Genomic DNA, 23,418 nt, shown 5'->3' with positions numbered 1-23,418 from the left:
CATCTCCCTACCCTGTCTACTGCCATATCCAACATTTCTCCCTCTCTCTTCTCCCAGACACTGTGCAGCATCTTTTGCCCATGCCCATCATTGCTCTTTCTATCACACCTCTCCAGCACCATGCTGCATCTCTCCTTCAATTCCCTCCAACATCAAGTCAAACAATTCTCCTTTTCCCCATGTCTGTCTCATGTCTCAATCATGTCTATCTCTGCCTCTTGTTCCACGCATCTGTGTCCAACTATTTTCCCTTTCTCTTCCCAACACCCTCCAGCCAGTGCATCATCTCTCCCTCCCCCACTTTCTATGCAGCATTTCTGTTTCCCTCCCTTTCACAGCCTGTTTCCCTTCCTCCCCTCAAAGCCTGTCCATCTGTTTCCCTCTCTCTAACCCCCCCTCCCCAAAGCCTGTTGCAGCATCTGGTTTTCTCCCTCCACCAAGCTTGTTGCAGCATCTATTTCCCTCCCAAACCCATTAAAGCATGTTTCCTTCCCTCCTACCGCCTTGGGTGAATCTCTTCATAAAGGTGGTTAATAAATCTCAATCAATCAACAAATTAAGCAATTGATAAATTAATAATTAAGTGTATTATAATACACTATTGATTAAGAAACAGCTAGGAATGTTAGCTCCACCTTTGGAAAACCCCAAAACATCATTCACCACAACCATTTTCCTAACATCAAGGGCCAGGCACAGAGGGGCGTCAGGAGTTCATGTAACTAAAGTTTGTGTTCATTTAAAGTTGGATGTCGATATAAATCACCTATTGTTTGAAGTTTTGAGCTTTATTTACGTGCAGGAAATGAGCAGAGGGATTTAGGGGGAGGGGTTAAAGGCCAAGTTTGCTTCCGACACCTCTTTTTAGGCTCGTATATTGCAGATGGACCCAGCTAGGCAAATGTTTCCCTTGCTCACTATGACATCCCTAAGCAAGAGTGCATGGTCAGGACACTGTCTCCCTTCCAGTCTCACCCTGTTCTATTTACACTGCTAAACCACCGCGCGCATAGTGCAGGGAGAGCCGGCCTCTGCCGTACAAGCAGTGGCTGCAGGGAAAGGGGAGGAGTGAGGAGACTGCAGAGTCAGAAAGAGGCTGTTTACCAGGAGCAGAGAATAACAAGGGCAGGTCTGAAACGCTGAGACCAGACTGAGAAAGGGAGAGCGAGGGAATACAGGAGAGGGGGGCCGGCAAAAGGCAGCAAGACAGGTACTGGAAGAGAAAGGGAAAGCGAGGCAGAAAATGGGTGAGAACAGGAGAGCAAACCATTGAGAGGGGGCAAAAGGGGAAGGGGAGGAAGAGTGGGAGAAAACAGGAAAGTGTAAGACTAGGACTGGGGAAGATTACGGTAGAACGAAGGGGTGGGTGGGGAGAGTAAGAGCGAGAGAGAGAGAGCTGGGGGGAAGGGGCAGAGAGGGAAGAAACTTAACTGGAGTAGACAGCAAGCATCGAAGTAGGGCCAGCTCAGGACCTTGAGCCTGGATGATGTGGCCAGATGTCTGCTATCCAATCTACCTACTGCTGGTGGCCTCAGCTGGTGCTGTGCAGGGTGAAGGTGAGAAGTTGGATGTGGGTTGCGCTTGGCATTATGTATTCTTTCCAATGCCAGATTGAGAAATCCATTCGGAATGGGGGTGGGGAGGATTTGCAATGTGTGGGGGATCAGAGGGAGCTCAGTTTGGCCTTCATACAGGGGGTGGGTCCTGGGAAAGGAGTGTGTATTTACAACCTGCTGCTGGAGCCAGAGCTAAGAACAGATACACAGGACAGAGAACTAGAGGCTGGCAATCGGCACAAAACGTTTTTGGTCTTGCTCTGGCCTCTCTTGAAGAATACCTGGTAGGCCAGTGGCCAATCGTAACAGAAGATGTAATATGAACGGAGTTGAAATTGAGTGTGGTGATTTGGAGAATCAGAAGTTAAAACGTGGAAAAATATGTTTTAAATTATCTGTACCAGGTCTGCAGCCTTGGTTGTTTGTTTGTTTTTAGTTCTGTCATGCATATCTCTTTGTGTATATGAGGACTGGAGGATGATCACTGTAGCACTGAGTTTTGTGACAAATAACTACTGGCCTCCAATAAGCCTGACATCACAAACAAAATTACCAGTTATATAGCAAAACATGGCGTTATGGGTAAGAGCCAGCATGGATTTAGCAAAGGGAAGTTGTGCCTAATTAATTTATTGGACTTCTTTGGAAATGTGGATAAAGGTAAACTAATAGGGTACATTTGGATTTTCAGAGTAATGATATAAAAGGCAACAGCAATTTCTTAAAAGGGGGTGGGAAAGGAAGGGCTAAAGGTTAGTTTTCCCAGTGCAAAGAAGTAACAAAGTAAATGGTAGGAAAACATGGTCCCATCTAGTGTGTCCAGTAAGGTGGTTAGGGTTGTAACTGCTATTCTGTGTAGGTTGCTTCCATCTAGAAGTGTGATAAAGCCATTTATGTTTTACTTTGAGCTGAAATGCTCTATACTTGATTCCAACCTCTGTTTATTTTTATCACAGTGCCTTGGGGAATCTATGTTGGTACCAGTGTTTAACATATTCATTAATAATCTAGAAAACAGAGCAGTGAGTGAATTTAATTAAATTTGTAGACACAACAAATATTTTAAAGTAGTTAAAAGTGCATGCATACTGAAGAGCTGCAGAAGGCCAGTTCCATTCTGGAGAAATGAAGGCTGATGTAAACAAGGAGTGCTTTATACAGCTTTGTGGGTTGTATGTACAGATTAGCAACTAATATTGGCAGGACTTTTTTTAAACAAAAAATATGCACATGAGATTTGCACACATTACTGCACTGCTGTTTAAATTCTATGTTAATTAAGGCATTAGCTATAACCCCACAGTGTAGAAGTGTGCACAAGCCCTGAAGTTTTAACACACAGTTTGTAACACTAGGAATTTAGCTCCTGGTCTGAGAAGGAATAAAGTGCTAGCTTTATTGTAGGTTGCTATGTCAGCATGATTTACTTGCTCACCTACGTCTTACCCCCATCCCATTTATTAATATAGCAGCTTAAATGGATCCCCAGCCCCTATCTTAAAAATAACTTGACCTCTTGCTGGAGGACTAATTGGGGTCTGAGGATGAGGGGTGGTAGATTCAAGAGCAATGTTAGGAAGTTCTACTTACGGAGAGGGTGGTGGATGCCTGGAATGCGCTCCTGAGAGAGGTGGTGGAGAGGAAAACGGTGACTGAGTTCAAAGAAGTGTGGGATGAACACAGAGGATCTAGAATCAGAAAATAATATTAAATATTGAACTAAGGCCAGTACTGGGCAGACTTGCTCGGTCTGTATATGGCCATTTGGGGAAGGATGGGCTGGAGAGGGCTTCAATGGCTAGGACGGTTTTAACTGAGATTTTGGCAGTTGGAACCCAGGCACAGTACCAGGTAGAGCTTTGGATTCTTGCCCAGAAATAGCTAAGAAGAAAAACATTTTAATTGAATCAGATTGGGCAGACTGGATGGACCATTCGTGTCTTTAGCTGCCGTCATCTACTATGTTACTATGTTTGTAAGAGAGATGATAATGCTGATTAAGTTATTGGCCTTTATTGCAGGGTCCAAAAGGAGAGATACATAATTAAGAATAATAGGAAAAAGAGCAACATTCTATAAAAGCCAGGGGAGGTGAGGGAGCAGTGGAGAGAGTTTTGAAAGGAGTTGGATGCAGAGGATGCTAGTATCTCAGAGAAGAGCATAAGGCAGTGGTCTTCACTAATTTTTAAGACAGAGCCACTTTGTATCTAATGAGCTGAAGGAAAGCTACCAAATATCTTCCCATGCAATGTCACAACACCGCTAACCAGTGTGTGTCAATAACAACCACTCCATCAGCCTGCCTTCAAACTGTTTAGTAGACATATTTTCAAATGCATTTTCTTCACCTGTTGAGGAATGACTTTTCTTTAAAGCTTATGGCTCTTCCTGCCATCCACTTCCTTCAGTCTGTCATGAACTTAGTTAGAGAGGCAGAGAGTAGCAGAAAAAAAGCCAGAATGATAATGAGGGCTGCTCCAGAGGTCTCCAAGGGCCACTATTGGTCCCCAGGCCTTGCATTGAAGAACACTGGCATAAGGGAATGTTTGACTGATATCCAGTTCCTCTTGTTATTGTTATCTCAATCAGATGTGGATGGTCATGGCAGCTGTATCTTGGTGGAACATGTGATATTGGCTATCTTTGAATGTAGGGAAGGCACCAGGATTAGACGACCTGACTAGAATTCTATAAAATGTTTTGTGCATAAGTGTCTCCATATACGGTGGAGGTACATAATGAGATACTTAAGAAGGAAAATTGCCATTTTCCATGGTGGATGCATGGATCACTTTCGTACCCAAAGAGCAGATGGATAGAACCGAGTTGGCCTCCTATTTTCTTTATATTGATGCTCAATGTAGACATCAAAATACTAACAAAGGTCTTTCCAGACAGAGCAAACCAATATACAGTCAAACCTCAGTTTGCGAGTGTTTTGCAAGATGAGCAAAGCACTCTTGCAAATCTTGCCTCGCAAACCGAGCGTTGACTCTATTTGCGAGCCCCCCCCCCAAAAAAAAAAAAAAAAACACCTTACCATGATCGCAAACCAAGATTCCACTGTATAACAAAACATCTGTTCCATAGAGGCAGGCAGCTGATAACATCAGAAAAGTGCTCAATTTGGTCTGTATAGCATGGGGATCTATCATTCCATGCAGAAAAAGCATTTAAAAGGGAAGAGTTCCCCTGTAAGCACTACCTGTTGCTGAAAGCTGAGTTTTTATGCTCTAAAAAAGCAATTTTGGAGGAGGTTGATTACAATTGAGGGTGTAAACCTCAGTCTGATGTTACAAAGGGGCATTTTCCTTGGAAAAAATTCAGCTTTCCTCTGACTGATAGGCCATCCAGAAAGGGCACTTTTATTGTGGCTATGCTCTGCTGGAGGCAGTCAAAAGGACATTTGGAAGAAGTCTTAGCAAAAGCTGGATGGGACCTATCTTTAGGGCATGGATTGCCCAGATATATAGCAATCTAAGGACGTGTGCAGATTAATGGGGGAACTTAAGAATCTTTGATCTGGGAAGAGGAGACCATCAGGATTGCTTCTTCTCACTTCTGACTTTTCACTGTAGCTATGAAGATGAAGGTAAAGAATAACATTTAGGGCTAACAGATTGCCGAAGAGAAAACAAGATCTTGCTTTCTGCAGATTATTATTGACAGTGACCGACGCCATCTATAGTTCAGCTGCTTGACCAATATGCCAAAGCATCAGGTTTTCAGATAAACATGGATAAATTGGAGGTGCTGAACATAACATAAGAATAGACATACTGGATCAGGCCAATGGTCCATCTAGCACAGTATGCTGTTTCCAACAGTGTCCAATCCAGATCACAAATACCTGGCAGCAACCCAAATAGTAGCAATAAACATAAATCCAAGTTTATTAAAATTTGATATACCACTTAAAAAAAAATTGTCTAAGCGGTGTACAGAGTTGCAACATAAAAAGTAAAAAAAAAAAAATGTTTGAGGGATAGAACAAAGAAATAAGACATAACATGACATACTGGAACAAATGGAGAGGAGGGCTGAACTACAATCGAAATGGGACAGAGATGGATGACATATTAGGAAGGAGGAAGGGGAAGCTATGCTCTTCCTTTGTTGGAATCAGGAATCTCAGGAATCAGGTGTAGGGAATTGTTAGGTTGAAGGCTAGCTTTCCTTTCAAATAGACAAAGAAACAAATACTTGTGAGTCTCTCTCACAGCCAGCAGGGAATATCTGTATGCAGCCAATGATAAAGATTTGTAAAAAGTGTCAAGCAAGGACACAGTTTGGAACACTGTATAGGTCTTGGCAGGATTCCTCTGCAGATGAATATCCTGCCATGGATATTATGTGTTACAAGCATTACCGATCCCAGTGCCTCAAAGATTTACATACAATGCAGCATTTTTCAATGCATATGGTAAGAAGAAGGCACAAATCAGTGAAAGGAACACTTTTTAACATAGTATAAAAGTTGGGTCGGCATTAGGTGGTTTACAGCTGGAAGAAAGAGCCCTGAGACAAGTTGTTGTGGTTACAGTATCTGCAGGCAATCTCGGGATCTCAGTCAGCTTTGCCCCCTTTAAAAAGGCCTGTGGTTTTTAATTTAGAGTCTATTTAGGAAGCTATTTCCGCAAATCTCTTTGGGGACCCAAATACAGACCTTGTCATCTCACTGTAATAAAATGCCCTGTAAAATTACAAATTTGAAGATAAAAGTTAGAGTTGGAGATTAAAACCACAGAGTATGTAACTAGATTAGAAACTTTAGAGACTCAAGGTCAATCTTGGATGAAGGACAGTGGGAGTATTAATTTCAAATTGGGAGATTTTAGAGAATGTGGTCAGAAGACAAAACCTCAGATTAATAAATTTTCCTAAAGTGTTTTTGATATCTGCTATTGATATGTTTAAGAAGTGTTTATATGTGATGTTAAAAGTTCCAGAATCTTCCTATCCTCTGGTCTCAACAATTTATTATCTTCCCTTGGGAAAGGAAAAAAACCCAGTTATTAATCAACAGAACCTTTCTATTGATAGTTTGGACTTGACAAATTTTCTAGAGAGATCGAATATGGAGACAGTGGCTTTGGCCACATTTGTTCAGCTGGCAGTGGATTCTGACAGAGTTGCTGAAAATGTTTAAGCAATTTCTACTTTTGCGACCTCTGGTCTAAAATTTGGGAGCAACATTTGTGCTTAGATACCCTTGTAAATGTGTGGTTACCTTTCAGGGAATTAGATATGTGATTTTTGAATCTTCATAGGAATTCTATGAGTGTTGGAGCATTTACCTCACTGGCCCAGGTTGAAACCTCTACCGTGGCTTAATAAAAGGAGTCCTTTATTGTTGGTAAATCATCATCTTTCTCCTCAAAGTCTGCAACCTCAAGCATCGCAATTAAATTTAAGTCCAATCTTAGGTTGCTTCTGTTTTACTTTAGAATTGTGAAATATATAAAAAGTCCGCCCTTTGTTTTGCTCCTCCCCTATTAATTGAGGACTAACAGTGCATAAAATAATTTTTCCTTTATATTTGCTTTTCTTTTTCTTATTGGAGAATGTATTTTTTAAATTTGCACTGGTTATTAATTTGCACTGGTTTTGTGCTTGACCTATTTTTTCATGTAATTGAAATGTCAATAAATAATGAAAAAAAAATGGAGGGAAGGTAGTATGTATTATAACATAAGAATAGCCTTACTGGGTCAGACCAATGGTCCATCAAGCCCAGTAGCCCGTTCTCACGGTGGCCAATCCAGGTCACTAGTACCTGGCCAAAACCCAAGGAGTAGCAATATTCTATGCTACCGATCCATGGCAAGCAATGGCTTCCCACATCTTTCTCGATAACAGACTATGGACTTTTTCTCCAGGAACTTGCCCAAACCTTTCTTAAAACCAGCTACATTAACCGCTCTTATCACATCCTCTGGCAACACATTCAAGATTGTGAAAAATTGCAGGCAGACCTTAGGAAAATGGCAGAATGGGCATTCAAGTGGCAGATGAAATTTAATGTGGACAAATACAAAGTGATGCACATTAGGAAGAATAGCCCAAATCATAGTTACTGTATGCTAGAGTCCACTTTGGGGGTTAGCACCCAAGAAAAAGATCTGGGTGTCATTGTAGACAATACGATGAAACCTTCTTCCCAATGTGCGGTGGCGGCCAAAAAAGCAAACAAGATGCTAGGAATTATTAAAAAAGGGATGGTTAACAAGACTAAGAATGTTATAATGCCTCTCTGTTGCTCCAAGGTGTAACCTCGCCTGGAGTATTGTGTTCAATTCTGGTCACTTCCAAAATGTTATAGTGGAACTAGAAAAGGCTCAAAGAAGTGTGACCAAGCTAGAAGGATGGTAGGGTGCATAGGGAGAGAGGTATGGCAAGTAGGAAAATGGAGGTATTGATGCTCCTGTATAAGACTTTAGTGAGACCTCATTTAGAATATTGTGTACAATTCTGGAGGCTGCATCTTCAAAAATATATAAAAAGGATGGAGTTGGTCCAGAGGAAGGCTACTAGAATGGTTGGTGGTTTTCGTCATAAGGCATATGGGGACATACTTAAATATCTCAATATGTATACTTTGGAGGAAAGGCGAGAGAGGGGAGCTATGATAAAAGACATTTAAATGCCTACATTGCATAAATGTGCATGAGACGTATCTCTTTCATTTGAAAGGAAGCTCCAGAATGAGAGGGCATAGAATGATCTTAAGAGGTGATGGGTACCAGCTTAGACAAACTAGGAATAACAACATACAACTAAGGGGAGATATGATTGAAGTCTACAAAATCCTGAGTGGTGTAGGGTACAAGTGGATCAATTTTTTACTCCATCTAAAATTACAAAGGCTAGGGGACACTCTATGACGTAACAGGGAGATACTTTTAAAACAAATAGGAGGGAATATTTTTTCACTCAGAGAATAGTTAAGCTCTGGAACGCATTGCCAGAGGATGTGGTTAATGTAGCTGATTAAAAGAAGGTCTGGCCAAGCTCCTGGAGGAAAGTCCATAGTCTGCTATTGAGACACACATGGGAGAGGCCACTATTTGCCCTGGTTGGATTGATAGCATGGAATGTTGCTACCGTTTTTGACCTGGGTTGGCAGCATGAAGACAGGATACTGGGCCACATAGACCATTGGTCTGACCAGCCAATAAGGCTATTCTTATGTGTCCTGTTAATTTTATCAGTCTCCTTTTTGAAAGTTAAATGCTAGCATAGTAGATTTTATTAATGTCCTATCAGCAGTAAGTCAAATGTGATCATGATATCACTTTTGCCAGGTGGCCCCTACTACCAAATCCCCTTGCATCAAATCCCGCATTCCACCTACACCTAACATACAGCGCTCCCTCAAATTTGTTTCATCCCATATGTGACTGCATATTTTTGGACTGATTTTGGACTGACAAACATTTGACCATTCCTCCAGCCTTTTTTAAGATTACTCTCATTCTAAGTACTCCTTCAGGGATGTTCATGCTGCAGATATTTGGATCATCTACAAAAAGACAAACTTTTTCTTGTTAACCTTCTGCAATATTATTCACAATAATATTGAATAGAACCAGCTACACTAATAACCACTCTCCTCAAAATGAATTCCATTTACCACCACTACCCTCTGTTACCTGCCTCTCAACCTGTGCCAAATTCAGGGTATTAGGTGATCTAGGTGGATCTTCATCCTTGTGTCTGCCTTTCAGTTAACTTTGACACCCCTTTAAGATTTTGAAAAATTCGACAATCATGATTACCTCAATGCCATGCCTCCCCAAACAATTCAACAAAAAAATACATTATTTGGGCACATCATACATAGTAACATAGTAAATATATTTTTTTTTATTAGTTTTCTATCCTGTTGCTCCCAAAGAGCTCAGAACAGGTTACAGGTTAAACATGCATTGTAAACTTGTATTGAAATTATGTAAGTTTTTATCCAGCTTGACACATACTAGGGGGTCTAATATTAATATACAGTTTACCAGTTACAGTTTGCCATAGTTCTCCTTACAGTGCAATGTTTTCAGTACAAGTTTTATCCTAATTTGACACACACAGACAGTTTACAGGTTAGATTTGCCATAGTTACAGTGCAAGATTTTATAATACAAGTTTTCCTTAATGTGAAACATAACGGGTTATGGTACCAATATACATTTCTTTGTAGTCCATCGGTCAAAGGCAGGTCTCGTGGCACACCCGGAATCTCTTTGGGACATACCACTGTGCCTTGGCACACAGTTTGAGAGACACTGGCTTAAGGTCTTGGACTGTGTAGTATCCCAAGTTAGAAGTTGCAGCAGTGTTTGTTGGGGGAATCTCGTACCTCAGCTGAAGCTCCAGCTGTCATTTTCCTTTTTGAATGATTAGAAATGAATTTGGAGCTCTTTTTCTGGCAGCGAGGGAGAAGCCATACAGAGTTGGGAGAAGGAATCAAAGGGCAGAAAGAGATTTGGAGCAGGAAGTTTCTGTTCAATCTTCCCAAATTCAAGGAAGATGAGTCCTGCATGGTCCATGCAGTTTGTCCATTAAGATGACCAGAGTCTAATGTGGCTGTGAAGGGTTTTTGATGAATTCCAGGGGTAAATTTGTGTACAGATGCATCGGACATTACTCTGAAACTGCCACAAAAGTCTTTATTTACTTACAGGACCCCAAGTCTTTTACTTCACAGGCTTAGGGAGGAAAATTACTTTCAGTTCAAACTCAGCAGCCTTATAAGGTTCATGGGGTCCCCAAATACTCCTTTGGTCAATGAGTGCCGGGCTCTAAACCTCGGCTGCAGCAGTCTTTTCAGTATGTACGATTTGCTCAACAACTTTGAGTGTCTTCTAGTCTTTGTAATTTTTGATGTTGTGAAAAATCGATCCACTTGTACCCGTTCTACTCCACTCAGGATTTTGTGGACTTCAATTATATCTTCCCATAGCATCTCTTTTCCAAGCTGAAGAGCCCTTAATCCCTAACAGTGGCACTATGCACTGGTTCTTCTTCATAATTAAGGTTTAACAGTTTTTATTGGGAGCCCAAAACAGAAGTATAATCAAATACATTTTACTGGAAATTAGATACAAAACAGTGTAAACCCTTTCTGTGGAAAAGTATTTCTTGATATTGCTCCTAAGTCTCTTACCTCCAGTTCTCATGACCTCTAGTACTTAAATGTCTATCATTTCCCCCATCCCTCCTTTCCTTTAGGGCAGTGTATTGTAAACATTGATCCAGACCGAAGGTCACGGCATTGAACTTCCAAAAAGGGAATTACGAAGGGATGAGACTCATGGTGGGGAAGAAGATTAAGAAGAGGATAAGCACTGTAAAAACGCTAGAGCAAGCATGGCCCCTTTTTAAGGACACAATCACCGAGGCACAAAATCTATATATACTGCATATCAACAAGGGATCCAAGAGAACAAGGAACCGGCGTGGCTCACTGTAGCGGTGAAGAAAGCGATCACAGACAAGAAGACTTCGTTTAAGGAATGGAAAAGGTAAATAAAGGACGAAAACTGGAAAAAGCACAAACAACATCAAAGCAGGTGCCATAACGCGGTAAGAGGGGCCAAAAGAGACTACAAGGAAAAAATAGCCAAGGAGGCAAAATATTTCAAGCCGTTCTTTCGCTATATTAAGGGGAAACGACCCGCGAAGGAAGCGGTGGGGCCGTTGGATGACCATGGAATAAAGGGAGTGCTAAAGGAGGACAAAGCCATCGCCGACATTTTTGTGTCCGCATAGAACTTCACGATATTGCGGTATATAAGCTGTTGTTGTTATTATTATTATTATTTACCGAAGAGGACATTCCGGAAGCGGACAAGGCTATACGCAGGAAATGAAGATGAGAAACTGACAGGGTTGACGGTCAGTCTAGAAGAGGTATGCAGGCAGATTGATTGGCTTAAAAACGATAAATCCCCGGGACTGGATGGCATCCATCCAAGGGTAATCAAGGAACTGAAAGGGGCTATAGCTGAACTGCTTCAACTAATAGCCAATATGGTAGAGGCGCTGATAAAGGACCACATCATTGATCACCTTGACGGACACGATCTGATGAGGACCAGCCAGCACAGCTTCAGCAAAGGGAGATCTTGCTTGATGAACTTGCTGCACTTCTTCGAGGGAGTAAACAGGCAGATAGATAAGGGTGACCCAGTCAACATTGTATATCTGGATTTTCAGAAGGTGTTCGACAAGGTTCCGCATGAACGACTACTTTGAAAAATTGCAAGCCATGGAATTGAGGGTGAAATACTCATATGGATTAAAAACTGGCTGGCGGATAGGAAACAGAGAGGGGGGGTAAATCGACAATACTCAGACTTGAAAAGCATCACAAGTGCTTAGATCCGTGCTCTTCAACATATTTATAAACGAAAATCAGGGGAGGGAAATTTCAGGGTGATGCTAGAAAGTACTTCTTCACCGAAAGGGTTGTCGATCATTGGAACGAGCTGCCTCAGCAGGTGATTGAGGCCAACAGCGTGTCAGATTTTAAGAGAAAATGGGATATTCACATGGGATCAATAGGGGAGTAAAAGTCAGGGAGTAGGTCATTGGTATGGGCAGACTCGATGGGCTATAGCCCTTTTCTGCCGTCAATTTCTATGTTTCTATGACCTGGAAATTGGTACGACGAGTGAGGTGATTAAATTTGCAGACAATACGAAGTTATTCTGAGTAGTGAAGAAGTAGGAGGATTGCGAAGACCTGCAACGTGACATAAACATGCTCGAGAAATGGGCTTCGACATGGCAAATGAGGTTTAACATGGATAAGTGTAAGGTGATGCATATTGCTAACAAAAATCTTACACACGAATACAGGATGTCTGGTGCAGTACTTGGAGAAACCCCCCAGGAAAGAGACTTGGGAGTACTGATCGACAAGTCAATGAAGCCGTCCGCACAATGTTCGGCAGTGGCGAAAAGGGCAAACAGAATGCTGGGAATGATTAAGCAGGGGATCACAAATAGATCGGAGAAGGTTATCATGCCGCTGTACCGGGCCATGGTACGCCCTCACCTGGAATACTGTGTCCTGCACTGGTCGCCATACTTGAAGAAGGACACGGTACTACTCGAAAGGGTCCAGAGAAGAGCGACTAAAATGGTTAAGGGGCTGGAGGAGTTGCCGTACAGTGTGAGATTAGAGAAATTGGGCCTCTTCTCCCTTGAAAAGAGGAGACTGAGAGGGGACATGATCGAAACATTCAAGATAATGAAGGGGAATAGACTTAGTAGATAGGCATGTTGTTCACCCTCTCCAAGGTAGAGAGAACGAAAGGGCGCACTAAAGTTAAAAGGGTATCGATTCCGTACAAACGGAAGAAAGTTCTTCTTCACCAGAGTGGTAAAAGACTGGAAAGCTCTTCCGGAGGCTTTTATAGGGGAAAACACCTTCCAGGGATTCAAGACAAAGTTAGACAAGTTGCTGCTGAACTAGAACGTACGCAGATAAGGCTAGTCTCAGTTAGGGCACTGGTTTTTGACCTAAGGGCTGCCGCGTGAGCGGACTGCTGGGCATGATGGACCACTGGTCTGACCCACCAGTGGCAATTCTTATGTTCTTATGGTCTCCAAACTGAACACAATACTTCAAACGGGGCCTCAACAATGATTTGTATAAAGACATTAACACCTCCTTTCTTCTATTGGATATACCTCTCTCTATGCAGTCTAGTATCTTTCTCACTACATAGTAACATAACATAGTAGATGACGGCAGATAAAGACCCGAATGGTCCATCCAGTCTGCCCAACCTGATTCAATTTAAATTTTTTCTTCTTAGCTATTTCTGGGCAAGAATCCAAAGCTCTACCTGGTACTGTGCTTGGGTTCCAACTGCCGAAATCTCTGTTAAAACCCTCCCAGCCATTGAAGCCCTCTCCAGCCCATCCTCCCCCAAATGGCCATATACAGACACAGACCGTGCAAGTCTGGCCAGTACTGGCCTTAGTTCAATATTTAATATTATTTTCTGATTCTAGATCCTCTATGTTCATCCCACACTTCTTTGAACTCAGTCACCGTTTTCCTCTCCACCACCTCTCTCGGGAGCGCATTCCAGGCATCCACCACCCTCTCCGTAAAGTAGAACTTCCTAACATTGCTCTTGAATCTACCACCCCTCATCCTCAGACCCCAAGACCTAGATTCACTAAGCTTACTGATTGTGTCCCAACCAGTTTGCGACCTCTTTGTGATCCCGACCCGATTCACTAACCTTCCTCCCGATCTGATCTGCACATGCAAATGAGGGGAAATGGCATGCAAAGTAGGAAGACACCAATTCACTAAACAGAAGAAGGAACACTGACTGAGTTGGCCGATCAAAAAGAAACAACTGCTAAGAACCAGTCGCTCACAACCTTTCCGACTATCCTGCTCTCTGCCGCCCTAAAATCCCAGCCCTACAGCCCTGAAATAAAACATCTCCCTTGTTCAAAAGTGCCCTGCTTTCTGCTCTCTGCCGTCCTGCCTCTCTGCTGCCCTTCGAGTCCATGGTTTTAATCTGCGGGTTAAAAGCATGTTCTAATCTGGCTGAAGCGTGTTCGGTTCCATATCTGACTGCCAATCCACCCCACTTTGATTTGACCTCGCATGTGCGGTCTGCGCATGCATCAGGATCACTGCAGCGATCCGTGGGATTGCTTTGGGGCGTGCCTCCGATCACCTTAATTTGCATGATGATGCGTTGTGAATTGGCCCAGGAGGACTCGGCCACGGATCGCCCAACAAGGTGAGGTTTAGTGAATCTAGCCCCTTGTCACCCTAATGAGGGCAATTTCCAAAAGCCATTTACCTATCTAAATGGGCTGTTTGGAAATTCCCACTCTTCCTGTACATGGAAGTACAAGCTGATGTTTTTTCTGAGTTTGTGTAGCTGCCAGGATATTACTTGTTTATGCCTCTTCCCTTCTCCTTCCCTCTCAAAGCCTACTGCTCTGAGTGACTGATGGCGACACCTTTAATAAGTATTTGGTCACCCACCTGAAAATATCAGTCAGATTCATTTAACACAGACTCCATTTTGTGATACTATGCTGTCTCAGATTTTGCAGCCTGCTAGATCTGACTATCCTGTCCTACAGTAAAGTCTTTTTTTAGATTTTCAACTATTAAGGTCAGATGACCAGGCCTGTACTTTCTATCTGCCTCTGCTATCACGTTGATAAAGTTGCACAGGACCACTATGAGGATCTATTGAACAAATCTACTGAAAGTAGATTCAAATTGCTGCTTATCGCTAGGAATGAGAGCAAGGAAGGAATGGATCTCTCTTTTGGGCTTTGCTGGTTACTTGTGACCTAGATTGATCACGCAGTGGACTTTTGTTCTTACTCAGCATGAACCTTCTTATGTTCTTGTCTGAGCAGATGTTGTGAGGGGGGAGGAAGTTGAAGGAGAGATGAAGTAATGTAGATAGAATTGGGGGATCAGAAGATTAATGTGGAAGAAATGAGAGAAGACTCTGAAGCTGATGGAATAGGAAGATATGATAGGATTGCTATATTGCGTGGTGAGGGGGCAATAGAGAGGGGCAGAGCTGAGAGATTCTTGGTTTAGATTTATTCTACTTGCTTTCAAAGACAGGATACTTGTTAGTGACCAGATCCAGAATGAAACTCTGTCCTTCTTTCTGTAGAATGTCTTAGAGGGAATGGAACCCAGTACAGAGGCAGTCAGCACATGACAGCTGCTGGAACTCAGTGCTTGAACTGGCTTCAAGTATCCAGGGATCTTCCAACTCCCCTCCCAGCTGGTAAGGAGCAAGTCAGGAAGTGTGACTAACCTCTGAGCACCCTTTGTGCTCCATGATGAAGACTAAACCTGGATGTGAATGGAAGACAGACTTTCAGTGTGGTATGCAGGATTATCTCTACTCCCCCCACCTAGGCATGCAACATTAGCTCTCACCCATCATCCAGACATGCAATACTACTTTTGCTTCTCCACCAAGGTATGCAGGGTTACCTCTGTTACCTCATCCAAACATGCAACTTGACCTCTTCTCTCCCACCTGAGCTTGAAATAATTGCCTCTGTTACTCTTTCAAAATGTGGATTGAAGTTTGATTTCTTTTCTCCCAGTATTTGAAAACCATAGTTATTGCCGAAATCCTGACAATGATGAACATCCCTGGTGCTATGTGAGTGAAGAGGGAGGAGTCCCCCAGAAACAGTATTGCACAATTCAGCCATGTGAAGGTAAGCCTATAACTTGCACAGTCACACTCAGCCTTGTGCTTGCTTTAATTGGATGGTGCATCAGTGGCATTTGCAGCTAAATCGTGCCTACCATGTGTCTGAGGGTGATTATCTGAGGGTGTTTGTGAAACACTGGTCACACTATGAATGCATGTCTGTGGATTTTCATGGGATACATCATGTAAACATTATACAGCTGTTATACTATTTTCAAAAACTTGCATGCAGCTACTTCTGGAATAGAGTATAAGGGTTTGAAAGTATCTTCTGAAGGGGCATCAAGGTCATTATTATCATAGAGTTCCAACCAGGGAGGGAAAGTGGATTATGTAAGAGAGGATAAATTACTGTGGCTAGGATTAGAACTTGGGAATGTCTGAGTCATCATAGTACTTTCAATGTAAAAAACATGCACAGAAATGTTTTCATGGGTATAAGAACATCAGATGTGCATAGGTCAAGTCCAGGTCACCAGGAAGTACCAGGATGCCAAAGAACAGATCCATTTCTTGCAGTTCACTCCCAAGAATGAGTGCTAATGTGAGGTCTGCTTGGCTAATAATTGTTTTAATGTCTGAATAATATTGTGTCTTGTGCACACTTGAAGACCTCACTCATTGTTCTTTTCTCCAGATCTCTATTGACATTTCTCTAATTGGAAAACCAGACATTTAGTCCTACTTTTTCCTATCTTTTAGCCAGTTCCCAACCCACAATTGGATACTACCTCCTGTCTCATGAAGGACTTTGTCAAATATCTTTTTTTTTTCTTCTTTTTATAACTTGAAATTTTAAATTGTTACAAATACAAATAAACATAGGAAAAAAAGTAAAATTTTAAGACAAAACAGAAAAAAATATTTAATACATCACTGCCTACAAACCAACATCTTGGGGAAATATTGGAAGTCCTGCAATCCCCTCCTCTCCCGGAAAAAAAAAAAATCAAACCTAGAGAATTACAGCCATATAGGGCCCCTTTTACAAAGCTGTGGTAGCAATGCACCAAAGCTTCGGTTCATTTACCACAGCAGCATTGCTATCCATGGCAATTAAGCTTCCTAATTCTATTTGTATTAACATTACTTAGAAGCAATCTCCAGGCCCCTTTTACAAAGCTGTGGTAGTGCTTCTCCGTGGCAAATGCATCGAAGCTCATAGGAATTGAATGGACTTGGGTACATTTGCTGCAGGAGAATTTCTAGCCTTCAGTTTTATTTGCAAGGAAAATCTCTAGATGCACTGAATCTAAAAATACTTATAGTTACTTCACTCGACTTAGGAGCGCTCCCAAGTCGAGTGAAGTAACTATAAAGCTAAGTAAAACTTGATTGATGAATAATTTAAGATAAAAATATAAAAAATATATAATATAAATAATTACTCACTGGGAAATGCAATTAAAAATTGTTCTTAGACTTTACATTCCACCGGAACGTGCAGCCTGAATGGGGATTACTGCGTCACATTCTTGCCCGAAATGCAATCAGGCTCACACATCTTTGAGTCACATGTTTTGGACCTTCCCCGCAATCCAGCAGTTTTGGAGACATCTTGGCCTATATACTACATCGCTTTGGGGAAGGCGATGGCTTCCGCAACCGAGGGCGTTATTTGGATTTTATAATATAACCTCGCCCAAACCCAGGGGAATGTCAGCATTTATCTCCAGAGCCCTTTTGATGGGAAAAAAAGCCATCCTCACCAACTGGCTCTCCCGTGATCCCCCGTTATATGCACAAAGGAGATCACTAATGATAGTGCACGCAACACTGGAGAGACGCATGGTGGGAGACTTGACTCTTGGCCCGGGTCGCAAATTTTGTCAGGTGTGGGAGCACTTCTGGCAGGACCTCACACCGCGTGCTCGCAGTAGACTTTTGAATCTTTAAGATTTTATTCCCACTCTCAGCTTTTGGACTGGTCATGGACTCTTGGGGAGGGGAACTGATTATATTGTTGAAAATGTTATTTCCTGAATGGTACTACTGTTTGTATTTGCTTCTTACTGCTGGAATAATAAAAATCATTTCAACATAAACAATACATAAATTACTGATCCTATGACGATTGGGTCCGGTGATTATTATCATTAGAACCTATGGGACATTCTAAACCTTCTGAGGATCGTTAAGAATTTGTTATTTCTTATGAGGATTGTTCCGCTTTTTTATGGCACAAAGCAGGGGTGTCCTTTGTCACCACTGTTTAACTTGGCTCTTGAGCCATTGGCCTTATGCAGTTGGGGTAAGTAATGGGATTGAGGAGGTGTGGAGTGGTGTGGTGTAGTGATATGTAAGTTGTCTGCTTAAGCAGATGATTTGATGTTTTTTTTCTAAGGGTGACTTTTTTTGCAGCTGTATCGGGGTATAAGGTGAACTGGGGGAAAATCAGAGGTATTGCCTCTTAATGTTTATGCCCGTAGAGGGGCATATTGATGGGTTTTCTTTGGTGTGGGCTGCCTCTAAGTTGACGTGTTTAGAGACATCTCTACCAAAGTACCAAACCACATCCCCAGAGTATAATTGGGAGGCATTAGTTATAATTGTTGATTGGTTAGTTACTAATTGGTCTCCATTATTTTTGTCTTGGTTAGAGGCAATCAAAATGATACCGGCACCTAAGGTTATATTTCAAGCATTTTCTTTGGTGGGGTAAGCCTCCCAGAATTGCTTTGAAGAAGCTTAAACCGTTAAAGGATAGAGGAGGTGTAAATTTTCCTGGCTTCAATTTGTATCATTATGCTTATACAGCTGCTGCTGCTACTGTGACTTGTTTTTTGCCAGAAGAGGATGTGTGGAGTCCCCGGTGGCTGCAGCTGGAGCGGGCTTTGGTTTCTCTAATTCCTTCATGTGGTTTGCTTTCAATGCAGGTTGTACATGTGGTACTTTTTTCATTGGTTTTGCAGGGTGTGCTATGGCCGGTAGCTGATCATCATCTTGTATCCATTTGGCATTACCCTGAAATTAGGATCCAGGGTGGGCGGACTGGCAGGATAAGGACATTTGGTTTGTTTCTTGGCTTTTGAGTGAGGGTAAGTTTAAGGCTTTTGTGGACTTGAGCAGGGAGTATAGTTTGGGGGAATGTCAGTATTACCAGTGTATGCAGCTACGGCATTGTTTGAACGCCTGTCTTAACTTTTTGGCTTGTGCAGAAGGCAGATTCTAGTTTGTGTGATTTTTGTGAAGGCCTGATTGGGCAGAGTTAAAAAGCTTCCTCAGTGTATATGAAGGTCAAATTTAAAGGTGTTTAATAGTTGTGCAGCTTTGGAACACATTTGGGAGCATGATTTTGAGGAAGTGGTGATGGATGAGGAATGGGTGTTTTTGAGTTTTTTGTTTTTTGGACCAATGTATGCAGGCCTACGCTTTCGGCTTCAGTGATTGTCGTCATTTTATGTGGCTTATTGGGCCCTTTGGACACACTGTAAGTTTTCCAAGCTAACGAGGGGGAGGTCAGGTATGTTTTGGTCCATATCACTTAGAGGTGGGGACTTTTCGGCATATGCTATTTGCCTGTACTAATGGTGTGGCGGGTTTGGGGGTTGGTATGGGAGAGAGTTGCCACTATATTAAATCTTCATGTTCCACTTACTTATAGACTTGTAATTTTGTAGTCTGTAGCCTTGTGTACCATTTTGAATAAAGCTAAAGCTAAACTGTTTGATGTATTAATAGGATTAGTGATACAGCAAATTCTAGCTGTCTAGAAGAATAGTTCTGCCTTATCTGAGTGTGCCTGGAGGATTGTGGTTTGTTTGGTATGGGGAAATTGCTGCTCTGAAACGCATCACATGTCAGCTTTTTAAAAAGGTTTGTGGATTGTTGGATTCTTATTGTTTAACTGTTTTGTATAAATTTTGCTTTGTGCTTGGCTCATGTTGGTGCCTTGTTGGGAGTGGACTGTTTTGTAGTTTAATGTTAAATAGTTAATAAACATTTTTGAACTTAAAAAAAAGAAAGAAAGAAAATGCCTCCACCTGCTAAAACTTTAGGCTTAAACAGTAAGAAGGCCTTATGTTGCAATGGAGTATGCCTGGGACTATATTGAAAAATAAAACAAAAAACTCTTTTCTTTCCTACTGAGATAGATAAATTATTGAACACCCCTCATATGTTTATACTATTACATTAGTCATCAATAAAAATTGATTTCAACATAGACTGCCTTGGTCCCTTGTGAAAACAGCAGGCACAAAGGCACTTTGCATGTGCAGTGCTTCTGGAAGTAAAAAAACACTGTGCATAAGTTCATAAGTACATAAGTAGTCGCCTCCGCCGGGGCAGACCAGAGGTCCATCCAGCCCAGCGGTCCGCTCACGCGGCGGCCCATCAGGCATATTGCCTGATCAGCGGTCCCTGACTAATTTTATGCCTACCTCTACACTTATCTCTAAACCTTCCACTGCTCTTATCTGTACCCCTCAATCCCTTTGTCTTCCAGGAACCTATCCAGGTCATCCTTGAAACCCTGTACTGTGCTATTTCTTATCACGGCCTCCGGAAGGGTGTTCCATGTGTCCACCACCCTCTGTGTGAAAAAGAACTTCCTTGCGTTTGTTTTAAACCTGTCCCCCTTCAATTTCATCGAGTGACCCCTTGTTCTTGTGGAGCATCTTTATGCTGGGCTCCATCAATAATGTCACCCACATGTAAGACTATGTCCTGCTGACCTCGCTCAGAGAACACCCGCTACAGGTGAATAACTTCACTTTCTTGGCATTTTTCAGTGCCTGCGACACCCACAACCCAGATGGATAATTTCCCACATTCACGTGAGGAAGAAAATCAAGTGTTTGAACCAGCCGATTCATTTCCAGTGCGGAGTGAGTCTGCCGCAGTGCAGCCAGTTGTTGGGATCAACCAGCGAATGAGAGTCAACTCCAAAGAGAAGAAGGATCTTGGGATTCTTGGTGAGAAATCGGCTAATAATTCTATACTTTTGTTCAGCACTGAGCCTTGCTGCACCTTCTCACCCTCTCTTACCTTTTATTTTCAACCTTACCTCCAGCCACCTAAACAAATAGGCAATCTATTTATTTAGTTTTATATCCCATCCTCCCTGAAAGCTCAGAACGAGTTACAAGTTAACATACATAGTGTTAAACAAACTGGAGGAGATGCAGTTAACACACTAGAGGAGTAACAGATTACATAGAATACATAGAGTGATACATACTGGAGGAGTTACCGATATGGGTGTTTGTACAGGTATCCAGATTATAGATAATCGACGTAGAGTGAGTCCGTTAAAGGAGTTATCTGAATTCAGTTTAGCATAACAATTAGCTTGGTTTAGCAACTTGACAATTTGATTTGTTAATAGGTTCATTTGTGGGCTTATGTGAATGTGAGTGTAGGTTGTGTTCCATATGGATAGTTGTTAACCATATGGATGGTTAGGAGGGCTGTGAATGGGTCATTGGAAGAGGTAGGTTTTCATGAAGTCCATCATGCCTTCCAATGATCTAATGTGCAGGAGTGATAGATTCCCTAGTTTTGGTAGGAAGTGGGTGAAGGATCGCTTGCAAGCTGTTTCAAGGGGGAGGTATTGTCCTGGAGGTATGTTAGTCGTTTCTCATCCTTAGATCAAAATGGTTCGGTGTGTAGAATGTTAGTTTATCAGATATGTAGCCTGGCACCTTATGATGGAAAATTTTGTAGACAAGCATTAGACCCTTAAAGATACAACATTTGCTGATGGGTAGCCACTGTGCTGAGTGTAGGGCTGGAGAGATTAGGTTACAAATGTGGAGGCTCTTTAGGAGACAGATTGCTGCATTTTGAACTTGTTGTATATGGTGTAGGTTTTTTGCTGACAGACCATTGAATAATATGTTGCAGTAATCTATGCGGGATAGGACGAAGACATAGAGGTATTGTGCGAAGTCTGATTCTGAGAGGTAGGATTGGATTTTCCGAAGCTGATGGATATAGTAAAACGAGGTGGAGATGACATGTGATATATAGTTGGAGAGTGATAGATTAGAGTCAAGTATTATTCCCAAGTTTCATACTTGATCTTTTGTAGTTAGTATAGTAGATTCTCAGGAGAAAGATGGGCGGTTATATCTTGAATTTTTCTTTCTAATCCAGAAGAGTTCTAGTTTGGAAGCATTTATTTGGAGTTTAAGACATCCAGTTTTGTGAGGCAGTTTTGTAGGTTGGTGATTTGGAAGACTCAGTTTGCGCCTAGTGAGGGATATAGCTGGATCCAGCAGAAGAATAATGTAGCCAAAAAGTTGACCCTGGTTGCTCCACAAACAAAAATCCAGCAGAAACAAAAGACTCTGTGGAAAGTTGATGTTCAAGATGTAGGCTTCATTTAAAAATTATACATGCTAATCCACATAAAAATATCTAGGACCCAATACAGTCCGTGTTTCAACAATACAGTCTTCCTCATGGGTCCTATGAATAATAATATAATGAATGAATATACGTACAGTAAACTGGTGTCTATGTGTAAGTGAAAGTGAAAATGGGTCCAATTGACATCAATTATATTAAAGTGACTAGTATGGTCATCTATAAATGCGATGAAATGACTAGTGACAATTAAAGTGTAAAGTCACATGTAAGAAGGTGCATGGTGATAAAAGGGATATCTAGACCGCCACAGAGTGGAAAGCACAAGGTGTTGATGTTTAAGAAAGTACTAAAATAAATAGCGATAAAGTGCTTGTCTTGCATATGTGACCAGCAGGATTATCTAGACAGGAGAGTGTGAATGAATTTGCATTTACATGTTCACAATTTAGTTGTCACCAGTCATTTCATCACATAAAAATATCTAGGACCCAATGCACTGGTACTAGTCACTTTTTAATATAATTGATGTCTCTTATACCCATTTTCACTTTCACTTACACATAGACACCAGTTTACTGTACGTATATTCATTCATTATATTATTATTCATAGGACCCATGAGGAAGACTGTATTGTTGAAACACGGACTGTATTGGGTCCTAGATATTTTTATGTGGATTAGCATGTATAATTTTTAAATGAAGCCTACATCTTGAACATCAACTTTCCACAGAGTCTTTTGTTTCTGCTGGATTTTTGTTTGTGGAGCAACCAGGGTCAACTTTTTGGCTTGCGGATATAGCTGGATGTCATTTGCACATGAGTGAATCTTGATTAGAAATTTATGAGCAATGTCTATTACTGGCCTGATGTATAGGTTGAAAAGTAGAGGGGATAGTAAGGCATCTTGTGGAACACCATGTTTAATTGGTTTTGGCTGTGATTTGTCAGAACCGATTAGTACATTTAGAGTTCTCTGGCTCAGGAATTAGAAGAGCCAGCATAGTGCTACATCATTGATTCCTAATTCAGCAAGTCTTGATAAGAGAAAAGGATGGTTGATGGTGTCAAATGAAGCACTTGTTTATTTTATTTGCTTTCTATCCTGTTCTCCCTAAAGAGCTCAGAACGGGTTACAGGTTGACCTACATAGTGTACTGTAACTATGGCAAATTGTAACCTAACTGTATAAGTTTTGTTCTAATTCGACGCATACTAGGGATCTAATACCAATATACGCTTAAGTTAAGTAGGACTAATAGTACATCATTCCCCTTATCCATTAGATTCCAGCAATCATCAATGATGATG

General features: G+C 41.6%; 1 protein-coding gene across 5 annotated transcripts in view; it reads left to right on the top strand.

The window, feature by feature from the left end:
- The first annotated feature begins 886 nt into the window (after window positions 1-886).
- Window positions 887-23,418, top strand: part of PIK3IP1 (phosphoinositide-3-kinase interacting protein 1) — a 37,184-nt gene continuing 14,652 nt past the window's right edge. Inside the window, exons 1-4 of one of the 5 annotated variants that reach the window (XM_033954889.1) lie at window positions 887-1,210; window positions 15,235-15,351; window positions 15,680-15,796; window positions 20,526-20,708. In XM_033954889.1, the coding sequence (XP_033810780.1) occupies window positions 15,279-15,351; window positions 15,680-15,796; window positions 20,526-20,708 (373 nt within the window). In that variant the 5' untranslated portion in view covers window positions 887-1,210; window positions 15,235-15,278. Of the gene's footprint in view, window positions 1,211-1,331; window positions 1,557-1,840; window positions 1,961-15,234; window positions 15,352-15,391; window positions 15,453-15,679; window positions 15,797-20,525; window positions 20,709-23,418 lie in introns of those variants that run through there. The other 4 variants (XM_033954888.1, XM_033954887.1, XM_033954890.1 and 1 more) reach the window with 4 other exon arrangements.

This window comes from Geotrypetes seraphini, chromosome 8 (genome assembly GCF_902459505.1).
Source record: "Geotrypetes seraphini chromosome 8, aGeoSer1.1, whole genome shotgun sequence".
Lineage (NCBI taxonomy): Eukaryota > Metazoa > Chordata > Amphibia > Gymnophiona > Dermophiidae > Geotrypetes > Geotrypetes seraphini.
The sequence above is the reverse complement of the archived record's forward strand: the minus strand, read 5'-3'. Positions and strand labels throughout refer to the sequence as shown.